At 44.2% G+C, this 12,026-nt stretch overlaps 1 protein-coding gene across 2 annotated transcripts in view; it reads left to right on the top strand.

Annotated features, from left to right (window-relative positions):
* npr3 (natriuretic peptide receptor 3) overlaps positions 1-11,425 on the top strand; it is a 51,045-nt gene extending 39,620 nt beyond the window's left edge. Inside the window, exons 5-8 of one of the 2 annotated variants that reach the window (XM_061817426.1) lie at positions 9,033-9,127; positions 9,214-9,331; positions 9,421-9,505; positions 11,290-11,425. In XM_061817426.1, coding sequence (XP_061673410.1) covers positions 9,033-9,127; positions 9,214-9,331; positions 9,421-9,505; positions 11,290-11,401 — 410 coding nt within the window. In that variant the 3' untranslated portion in view covers positions 11,402-11,425. Of the gene's footprint in view, positions 1-9,032; positions 9,128-9,213; positions 9,332-9,417; positions 9,506-11,289 lie in introns of both variants that reach the window. The other variant, XM_061817425.1, reaches the window with a different exon arrangement.
* The last annotated feature ends 601 nt before the right edge of the window (positions 11,426-12,026 follow it).

Here is a 12,026-nt window from a genome sequence, read left to right as displayed (position 1 = left end):
TGCCCAGAGAAAACCCACACAGGAACGGGGAGAACATACAAATTCCACACAGACAGGGCTGTGATTTGCATCCTGAACCTCAGAACCGTGAGGCCAACGCTCTAACCAGTTACAACACCACCGCCAGGGATAGGACAGTTTGTGGACTTAAATGAAAATGTGTGGAGACATTTGCATGATGAAATCCATGACGATCACGGCAAAAAAATAAGTGTCTGTAAAAAGTACACTTAAATTCCTGTAATTTTCATACGACTGAATGTGTTTACTACTGAAATGTCACCATTAAAATGTCTTGTGTTGTGTTGCCTGTTATGGTAAAGCTGTTTGCTGTCTTATTTTAAATTTGGACCCCAGCATATGAAACACAGCCTTTAATCTAATACAGTTGTCAATTGTACAGAGTCAATGCTTCTAAAATAGATTAATTCGGAACACAGGCACATCCGTACTTATGAGAGCATGTCCACACGTAACGAACTGCAAACCCGATTACAATTAAGTTGGGATGTTGTGTTAAACATAAATAAAAACAGAGTACAATGATTTGCAAATCGTGCTCAACCTATATTTGATTGAATACATTACAAAGACAACATATGTAAGCTTCAAATGTCATTTACGGTCACGCAGCTGTCAAGCGTTGGCCTCACATTTCTAAGGACAAAGGGTTCAATCCCGTCAACGCTTGTGTGCAGTTTGGATGTTCTCCCCGTGCCTGCGTGGGTTTTCTCCAGGCACTCAAGTTTCCTCCCACCTCCAAAAAACATGCATTAATTGGATACTCTAAAATGCCCCAGGTGTGGTTGTGAGTGCGACTGTTGTCTGTCTCCATGTGCCCTGCAATTGGCTGGCAACCAGTTTAGGGTGTACCCTGGCTCCTGCCCATTGACAGTTGAGATGGGCTCCAGCGCTCCCGCAGCCCTTGTGAGGATAAGCAGTTAAGAAAATGGATGTATGTGATTTAATGATAAACATTTTTAGCAAATAATCATTTACTTGGATTTTATGTCTGCAACATATTCCCAAAAAGCTGGGACAGGTGGAAAAAAAGAATGAGAAAATATCATCAAAATCCTGTTAGGAACATACCAGACGTGTACAGGCGAATTGCAAACAGGTGGGTGTCATGATTGGGTATAAAAGGAGATTCCCTGAATTGCTCAGTCACTCACAAGCAAAGATGGGGCAAACTTTGCCTCTTTGTGAACAAATGTGTGAGGAAAATAGTCGAGAATTGTAAGGACAATGTTCTTCAATGTACAACTACAAGGAATTTAGGGATTTCATCATCTATCGTCAGTAATAGCGTCAAAGGGTTTAGAGAATCTCGAGAAATTACTGCGTGTAAGTGGCAAGATCGAAAAACAACATTGAATGTCCATGATCTTTGATCCTTCAGGCAGCACCGCATCAAAAACTGACATCAATGTGTGTTTCTTTCGGCTTGTCCCTTTCGGGGTCACCATAGCGTGTCATCTCAGATGAACGCATATATATGGAAAGGATATCACCACATGGGGTCAGGAACACTTCAGAAAACCAACGTCTGTAAATACAGTCCGGCGCTACATCTGTAAGTGCAACTTAAAACTATGATGCAAAGCAAAAGCCATTTATTAGCAACACCCAGAAATGCCACAGGCTTCTCTGGACTTTCTCTGATGCCTTGATCGTCCTCTGAAGGTTTGCTCTGTCTGCCTCAGTGCACCTCCCCTACCAAATGCAGACACAGTATGTCAGCAGGCTCTCAATGGATGAGCAGGAGAAGGCCAACTTTGTGTCCAGGTTGTTTTTCCTGAGGACTCTCAGGAATTGGAGACGGTGTTGAATATTCTTGATGACCGCTGACATGTTGTCTGTTCAGGAGAGGTTCTCAGAAATCAGGACTCCAAGGAACCTGAATGTGCGGGCTCTCTCCACACAATCACCATTGATGAAGAGCGGAGACGGCTCAGTGCTTTTCCTCCTGAAGTCCACAATGATCTCCTTTGGTTTATAGTGTTCAGTGCCAGATTGTTGTCAGCGCATCCGGCTGTAAGCTTCTGGACTTCTTTTCTGTGGCGGGTTATCTTTGAGATCATACCAACCACTCTTGTGTCGTCAGCGAATTTGATGAAGATGTTATTTTTGGGTAGGACTGTACAGGAGAATCTTTGCATTCAGCTGCATGCAACCCTGTGCTCAATGTATGGGTGGAGGATTGGTGGGAGCCGATACTCACACTGTGGTCTGTTGAAACCTGGTATTCATGAAGGTTCCAGGTCTGATGCAGCAGCAGAATCTTTTCCAAAACAGGAGACAAATAATTTACAACAGAACTGACCATCTCCTCAATTCTGAGCAACTTGTTTTCTCAATCTTCACTTTAGATAAATTCTCTGAATTCTGACCTTTTTGGAGGTTGCTTTTTTTTCAAATCATTTTTATCTCACGAGACAGGCTGAAAGGTAAAAAAGAAGATTTATATTTTGTTGTGTTGGGTCTTTTGTGATGATTCCCTGTTGGTTCACTTCTAATTTGTTTGACAGAAAAAAATAAAAGCTTAAAATACTATCCATGCATCCATCCATTTTCATTGGCACCTATCCTCACAAGGGTCGCTGGGAGTGCTGGAGCCTATCCCAGCTGGGAACGGGCAGGAGGCAGGATGCACCCTGAACTGGTTTCCAGCCAATCGCAAGGCACATCGAGACAAACAGCTGCACACACAATCACACATAGGGGCAATTTAGAGTGTCCAATTAATGTTGCATGTTTTTGGGATCTGGGAGGAAAATAGGAGACTCCACACTGGCAGGTCTGGGATTGAACCCGGAACCTCAGAACTGTGAGGCAATGCTTTCCAGCTCATCCACCGTTCCACCTAAACAAAGGCATATTTTTACAATAAATATAATGGAAATTTTTAATATAATAATTATTATTATTAGATTTTATTACGATACATTGTTTTTTACTAGTAAAGTACATAAGAATTCTGATGAGTTGTTCTGGAGATGACTCGTTTTTGTGAGCAGATCCAAAAGAGCCTATTCTCTGAAAAGAGTCGGCATTACCATCACTACAGCTCACTCTTTGCTTTGCAGTATGCAAATGCTGTGCAAAATGCATTCTTCTGATTGGTCAGATTTCGAGTGCTGTCAATGCAGAAATCATTGGTTCTCTGCGTCTTCATGTTAATTTAATGCCCTTGCGGCATGTGAAGATTACACTTCACCGTATCACATATGGGCATCCATTGTGCATCCACCAAATGTGTCACCTCAAGTAAAATATGGACCCTCGTGGAGGATAAGGCCCTATGCACAGGGAGTGGTCTTTGTGTATGTCATGATCCTGCCGCTCCAGCCCCGGCTGCGCGGGTGCCTGCGTGGTCGCGCTGGTTGGGAGGCACACACCTGCGTCTCATGCGGGCCGATTGACCCGGTGTATATAGGTCCAGGGGGACGACTGGTCCGGCGCCAGATCGTTGACGTTCATGTCCCGTTCAAGCACCCCCGTATCTCTGATCGTATTCCTGTGTGTACCAACCTCCGCCTGTTCTCCGACCGACCCCGTAAGCCTGACTCCTTTGACACTTCTGCTGTCCTTGATCGATCTCCCGTGTACTGATTCCTGCCTGCCTGCGGACCTGCTCTCTATGCCCAACGTCCAGACCACCACTGCTGCACCTGACTGCCTGCCCGATCCCCGACCTTTTAATAATAACCGTTTTTCACAAATTACACCTGCGCCTCCCGACTCCTGCATTTGGGTCCTACTTCCATTTCGATGGATCGTGACAGAACGATCTGGTCAAAACAGGACCCAGCAGGAAAGACCCAGCGTTGCCAGGACCGACGCAAGGTAGACCGACTGCTGGAGGACCAAGCCTGTCCGATCCGGGTAGGCTCCATGATGTCCTCCACTTCCGTGTCATACGCTCCGCCGGCAAGCTATGAATACGTCCCAACGACTACCCGTCCAGCACCGCATATTCTTTTGGACTCTGATTTTTCGGACTATGAGGAGGACCTTGACTTATATGACTGCCTGCCTGACTACGACTCAGATTACTTTGACTATGAGTCTCTTCGCCCGATCTTCAATTCCGGTCAGTTCGCTTCACCTCCCCGCGTTTCCAGCCCCCGAGTGTCTTCGCCCAGTGGGTCCAAGTACACCAATCCGTTTGAGGGAACCCGCTTGGCCATCTATTCGGGCCCTCTGCGCGGCGGCCAGAGGAGACGCCCAGGCCGGTGCTCTCTTGTGCCTCCCGCTGCGTGGAAAATAAGACACCATCTTTAACCTCCCACTCCTCGCCGGCAACGGTGAAACCAGCAGACCCGCAGCTGGTGGCGAAGCTTCCAGGTCAGGGGGAGGAGGGGCCACCGAATCACGAGGTGTTCTGCCGCAAAATGCGGGTGGAGATAGAGCGGCAGAGTGCCGAATTGGCGGCTCTAACGGTCCAGGTCCGGCAAGGAGGGAAGAACCAGCCAAGCCACGCTGACGTCGCGACTGCTACTGACTTGCTGCTGACGCAGATTCACGCTGCAGTCGCTCCTGATGGCTCCCAGCTGCTTCATGACCTGGCCTCGTTGGTGACCAGTCTACAGCTCCCTCCTGGCCAAGCCTCGGCGGCGACCAATCCCTGGTCGTCTCGCAACCACAGCGTGGGAGGTCCTCGTCTGGAGCAGTTGCCTGCCTTGGTCTGGTTCCTGCTTCGCCGTTGGGTTTTTCACAGAGGTCATCCACCCAAATCACCCCGTGGGGATCGTCGTGCTTGGCGTCCGGCTCATCCTCCTGACCTGTCCACCCAGACGCCTCGCGTTTGGTGCCCTGGATGGCCAGACTGGGTTTTGGCGTCCACCCTCCATTCCGATGGGTCGTGACAGTGTAGGGAGCAGCGGTTCAGCCTTCATGGTACCAGTATTAATTTACTTAAGTGCAAATATTATAATGGGGGAGCTTTGGAATGTCTTATTTAAATGTGAAGTGCTATTTTCAATTACAACAGGCAAAACTCGGAGATTTATTCTTCACTCTGATTTCTTTCATTTAAATTTTGCATTTTCATGTAAATGTCTTCTTTTTCTTTTATGTAATGAAATATTGTTACCTAAACAAAAAAAAACCCCACAAGATTTCATTAGCAATAAATTGATTAAAGACAAACAAACCATCAAACTAAGATATATAATTTTGAGACTTGTTGTATAGATCTCAAAACCCAGCACTGTGTGGTGCAAAATATTCCATCCATTTTCTTACCCGCCTATCCTAACATGGGTCGTGGGGAGTGCTGGAGCCAATCCCAGTTGTCAACGGGCAGGAGGCACGGTACATCCTGAACTGGTTGCCGGCCAATTGCAGGGCACATCAAGACAAACAGCCGCACTCACAAAATTGCCCTTAGGTGATTTTGTGAGTGCGGCTGTGTCTAATTAATTTTGCATGTTTTGGGGATGTGGGAGGAAATCAGAGTGCCAGGAGAAAACCCACACAGGCATGGGGAGAACATGCAAACTCCACACAGGAGGGTCTGGGATCGAACCCGGGACCTCAGAACTGCGAGGCCAACGCTTTCCAGCTGATCCACCATGCCACCCAAAATATTACAAACAAATCAAAATAATATTATCTACTAATGCAGTTTTCACTTTAAAAGCTCAACCTGACTCAAATAGACTAACCGATTTACTCCTGGTTTACAAATGTGTGCATTAGTTGTTTTTCTTTCCTCTTGTTTCTTTTTTTTTGTCCTGTTCAGCTTTTAGGTCAAGTAGAAAGGAGGATCTATATCACATTTATGCCGGAACAGGGTTCCTGTGCACACTGGACTGGAAATTAGGAAAGAAGTAGTGGGCCCACCTGTAGAAATGAAGAGTGATGTCATTGTCTGTAAAATCTAAACATCTACAGAAACAGATAACAAGTCAGGTGATCCGCTGAAGGTTAAATTGTTTGTGAGTTATCGCAGTGAGTGAGAGACCTCACACCTTGCAAATAAGTCCCAGGGCTGTGTATCAGCGTACAAATGCCAGTGAATTGACAGCGTCTCACATGGACAATAACCATCAGAAATGGCCTGTAATCTCTGTAATCTCCCCCACGGGGCCTGAGAACCCCACCCCACCAACCCAAGAGGCAGGGTGTGAGATGTGGAGAGATGTGACTAGTGAAAAAAATCTTTACATTGGATGGTGTGAGAATATGCTTAATGAGTGATTAAGAGGCATGGTTCCTGCAGTCTGGGCCCATCTGGCAGAACAACCACAGGGCGAGAGGAACCACACCCACTTACCCCATTCCAATTGGCACCTGATACCTTCCCCAGAGTTCTGGTGGTGGACCCATACCTACACCAGTGGGTGACCACCTCCAACCAAGAAAGGGAGACGGCCTGAGGATTGACAGTGGTCCACACTACAAACCACAAGCAGCCAGAATGGGGAACCAAGGCGCACGACAGTTGGCACCACCCCATCATTCATGACACATGAGCAAATACACCACCTGCGTACGCCTGGAGGCCTGCCTAATCATCCATCTCCCAACTCCTACTGCTTCAAAGGCCGAGAGTGATTAAAGAAATTCTGCCCCCACAAACGCCAGCACCACAAGCACAGAGTCAAGAAGAGATTTTAATACAAGAATAACGAGCCAACGGTGCAGGGGCAGACCCAAATGCAGGACTCCTAGGCGAAGGCATCAGGTCCAGTGAGTTTTATTCTCAACTAAAGAGATGCACAATTACACAGTCCGAGAAGGCAGGATCCAACAAACGAGAAACAAGGTTCGAGGACTATGACGCAAAATGGGGGAGTAACCCAGGATGCAGTGAAGCATACGCAGTAACACAAGGAAACGAACTGGCAAATCCCAGTGACAAAAACTCTAACTAAATGCTTGGTCTAATTACAATGCCTAATGCAAAACAACTGTGACAGGTGACAGGTGACAGGTATCAGAGGTGGCACTGCCCATAGTAGTGGCCTGGCTATGCCCCTCTTGGCAGTGCCCAAGCCTTGCACATGACATTTCAATTTAATGTATTTTCATGTATTTTCTCTACCAAATATTTATATCCTTCCAACATGCTTTGCGGCACTAAGAACCTCCTTAGTGCCAGTAGCATCTATTATCATTTATTTATTATTATTTATGATTATCAGACAGATTTTCTTTATTTGCAGGGGTGTAGGGAATGTATACGTATAACGGGGGAACACCATGTAACAAAACCGGTGCTACAATTGTTAACATTAGCAATTGGGTTGATCACAGATCAGACTTCGAAAAGGGTGGGTACTCTGCATAAGCACAAACAACAGTCAGGACCCATCTCCACACCCGAAGGCAGAGTGAGGCTACCGTCTCGGCACCAGGGTAAATCTTGGTGCCTCTCATCATGGGCAACTCCGGAGTGAAAGAAAGTCTAACGTCTCTCTAGAGGACCGGTACCAGATCTCTACCTGTGTTCTATTTAGTTTGGACTTGTCAACCTCACACACCAGCTTGTTCTCCTTCTCTCACAGACATTCCATGTTCCTACAGCCGCTTGACAACATTCAGGGCCCATATGCATAATGACAGATTTTACTGTTCAGTGCTGATTGATGATCAATGCAGTCCTGTCAGGGTACAAGCCAGTGCAATCTGTAGGCCGGTCCCAAGCCCGGATAAATGCAGTGGGTGTAAAACTCTGCCAAACAAATATGAGCATTCATCTAAAGAATACCATACCGGATCAGTTGTGGCCCAGATTAACAACGCTCCCCCCACCGCGCCCCCGGTACTGTTAATCTGCAAGGTGTCAGTGAAAATTCAGCTACTGCAGGCCAAAGGCAAAGAAGATGAGGAAAGCTGATTCGTCGGCAGAAGAAGAAGAGGAATCCAACTCAGGATAGGGACTTTGAATGTTGGGACTATGACAGAAAAAGCTCAGGAGTTGCTTGACATGATGATGAGGAGAATGAGGAGAAAGAAGGAAGGTTAATATATTGGGCATCCATGAGAGCAGGTGGAAAGGTACTAAGGCTAGAAGTTTAGGAGCAGGGTTGAAATTATTTTACCATGGAGTCGATGGGAAGAGAAATGGAGTAGGAGTTATTTCAAAGGAAGAGCTGGCTAAGAATGTCTTGGAGATGAAAAGAGTATCAGATCAAGTGTTGAGGCTGAAATTTGAAAATGAGGGTATTATGTATAATGTCATTCGCGGCTATGCCCCACAGGCAGGATGTGACCTTAAATTGGAAGAGAAATTCTGGAAGAATTAGATGAAGTAGTTCTGAGCATCCCAGACTTTGTAACTTTGTATGAACTTTGGACAATGTGTGTGTGTGTCTGTGTGTGCACGCATGCATGTGTGTGTGTGTTCACATTGTCCCTTCTATAAGTCCTTTTGTGTTCTTACTTGTGCACGTTGCATGATAAAAATGGTAACCGCAGTAACAACTCGGACTATGGTCGCTAGCTTTGATCTTAGCAAGTTACTACCTCTTTCGTGACTTTCTGTGAACTCTAGGGATGATGGTCTGCTAACTCAGATAATACTGATGGACAATTGTTGCTTAAAGAATCCAGCTCAAGATCACTGATCACCAACCCAGGTTTTTCAGAGCGTCACACTTTGGTAGTGCATTCCCACTGCTCTGATGAGACTCAGTGGAGCTGTTGGTAAATTCATGCAAAAAAGCAGCGCGCCCTACCTCTCTGAGTAATGCACTCTTAGAACACAGTGGGAGCATCACATAGAATTTCTGAATGTGCCTTGTATTGCCACCTTAGCAACTTGTTGTGATCACATGGGGTCCGTATGTCATCCGGGCACTGCTGGATATATGTGCTGGAGCAGAGAATGGAATGGACTGCTTGTATAAGAGTGATCAAATCTGAGATTTCAGATCCATTCGGATTCATTCCGGTACTCATTTTTGGTGATATATATATATATATATATGACCAATTTCCAATATCATAAAATCGGATCACCCCTAATATGTGTGTACCCATCAACCTCAAATGTAGATTGTTTTCATTGTGGTGCACAGGAATCGCTGGCCAGGTCTCCATGGACATCAATGGTGATAGAAATGGAGATTTCTCTTTGATGGCAATGACCAATTTTAATGCAGGAACATATGAGGTAAGACACAAATCAAAATAAAAACTAAATTTTGCAGGTGTGAAATCAGTATGTTTCCCTGTTAAATGTTTTTCACATAATTTCAGGTCGTGGCCAATTACTTTGGAGTGAATAGAAGCTTTCAACTGCTGTCAGCCTTCAACTGTGACCATTTCACTCTGCAAGGCCTCCAGATAACACAAACAGAGATATCAGACACATCATGTAAAGAAACACTACCTCACTGACTGCCATATTTTTGTGTACTTGAATGTATGTAACATGCTGCGGCCAATTATTGTTCTTCTAAGCAGGTGGAATAGGAGTGTCAGCTTTGACTGGAGTCATAGTGGGAGCTGTTCTTGGAACCGCAATGCTTGCAGCGTTCCATTTTTTCAGGTAAATGCAGGTTAACATGTATCAGGGCCTCATCATACAATAAGGGAAAATGTGTGAGTTAGTAGGAATAGAAAATAACTGAAAATAGTTTCTACTCTTGAAAATATTTTAAAGACATTTATCATGAAATAGCAAGTAAAGCAGTGCATAAAAATAATCACCTAAAACAGTAAAACAACTACTACTAACTAACAACTACTGGCAAGCTGGATTTACACAATGTAAAATTATTATATGTAAATATTATCTCAAGTATCTATACATGGGGTTGGCAGTCTTCACGAGTATTCAGTACCTTGAGATAACGTAGGTTATTGTAATCACAACACTCTGAGGTAAACGTTAATTACAATGACACCTCTTCTTCACTGTCACAGTGGTCAAATAACCTCGACGATTCCCAAAATATACTTGTCCCAAGATGGTGTGTCACAAAATCTCCCAAATTATCTATGGGCACACATTTACAGGGCACTCGGTCTCAAAGACTCCTCCACAATCAAAATTACAGATGACACATTTTATTGAGCATCGTTTTTCACTGGCAAATCAGATGGGTCCTTCATGGGATTACATAAATTTCCTTTGCTATGTGATGTGAATGAAATTCTTATTATTTATTGACATTATAACAATGTATTATGCACACAGAAAAAGTCGTACATACGAACGCACACATATACACACTCAAAAGATATAAGACAATACGGTCTCACAGCATATGAGACGTATAAAAAGACAAACAGTATAAGATGAGATCAACATTTCAGCGTTTATTTTCCTATTTACATCTTCATTGGATGCAGAAGCAAAAGATAGAGTTATCGGAATAGTATCCATCCATCCATCCATTTTCCGAGCTGGCTGTCCTCATAATGGTTTCAGGAGTGCTGGAGCCAATCCCAGCTGTCAACGGGCAGGAGCCAGAGTACACCCTGAACTAGTTGCCAGCCAATTGCATGGCACATGGAGACAGACAACAGTCACACGCACAATCACAGCTGAGGGCAATTTAGAATGTCTGATTAATGCATGTTTTTTGGATGTGGGAGGAATACAGAGGGCCCGGAGAAAACCCTCGCAGACACAGGGAGAAAATGCAAACTCCACACAGGCGGGACTGTGATTGAACGGCAGGCTTCAGAACTGTGAGGTCAACGCTTTACAACTGCGCCACCGTACCGCCCAAAGAATAGTATTGGAATAGATTGAATAAATTAAAATCGATTAAAGTGAATAAGAATTCATATTTAATTCCAAATGCAAAGTGATTATTAGTCCTAGGTAATACCACTAACAGTCAGTTTAGACAACTCACTGGGAACCATAATGAGAATTGCCACTTGTCCTCACTTGACCTCAGAAATTAGATGGGCAGATGCTGTTAAAAATGTCTGTTTATTTCTAAGTTTGTTTTGCTACTGCAATCTTGTGATAAACGATCCATAAAGATCAGATAACTCTTTCCAGAAGAGTGGTAGCCAATCGGGAAGCGAACTGAGTGTTTCCAGACTTAAAGCCTCTTGGTACTGGTGTATTCGGTGACCGCGCTGACATGACTGCCGCTCTCCCCCTCATAGTTTGCCTTTATTCTCCACCCAACCCCCGTGCGCAGTTTTGAAAATGTGTTGCATTTCTCCAAATTAGAGGTGTCACTACCACTGGGATTGGCTCAGAGGATAAAGCGTGGAGTTTCCTCAGCACATTTTGGTCCTTTTCAGTAGCCGTTGATAGCAACAGATAAACAAAGCAAGGCTCCTCTTATATAATTTGGTCTTTTGCAGGAAAAATTACAGGGTTACCATTGAGCGTCGAGTACACAGTGAAGACTGTTCCACCAGGAAGCATCGCCAGTTACGAGAGGACTCCATCAGATCAAACTTGTCAGCTACTTAGTTTGCTCCAACAAAACTGTTGCCACACACCAGATCTTTGTGACTGGAGATTATCATTACTGTCAGTGGGGAAATGCTTTTAGAAATGAAATGATTTTGTTATTTTTCACCATTAAATGTTTTTAATGTTTCACTTAAAAAAAACATATTGTAACTCAGGACATTTGTATCTGTCTTAAAGCACCACTTGGATTTTTCTCTTTACAAGTTAAGATTTGGGTGGGTGTCCATTTTATTCTGGGGGATTTTTAAAGATTTGTTTTTGTAATATATATTGTATACTGTATGAAAAAGGTAGTCATAGCTGTAAATAATTGATTACATACACTACTACTACTATGCTGCATTGTCTTGCTAGTGCAAGTGTTGGGTTGAATTAAGCTGTCAATGTTGTGAAAAATAGAAGATGATGCAGTTGTATTTCAAAATAATTCTTGTAAAATAATGAATTAACAGTCAACTAAATGGAAAAGAGATGCCTTAGCTCACCGGCTACAACATGAGGTTGACACTAATGAGATGAGTATGGGTCCCTGAATGCAGGCAGAAAGAAATCAGGCATAACACATATAAATTAAAGTTTTATCTGTTAAGAAATGTACATCAATAGCTACAAAATCACATCC

Source organism: Syngnathoides biaculeatus, chromosome 4 (assembly GCF_019802595.1).
Source record: "Syngnathoides biaculeatus isolate LvHL_M chromosome 4, ASM1980259v1, whole genome shotgun sequence".
In the NCBI taxonomy this organism is placed as follows: domain Eukaryota; kingdom Metazoa; phylum Chordata; class Actinopteri; order Syngnathiformes; family Syngnathidae; genus Syngnathoides; species Syngnathoides biaculeatus.
The sequence above is the reverse complement of the archived record's forward strand: the minus strand, read 5'-3'. Positions and strand labels throughout refer to the sequence as shown.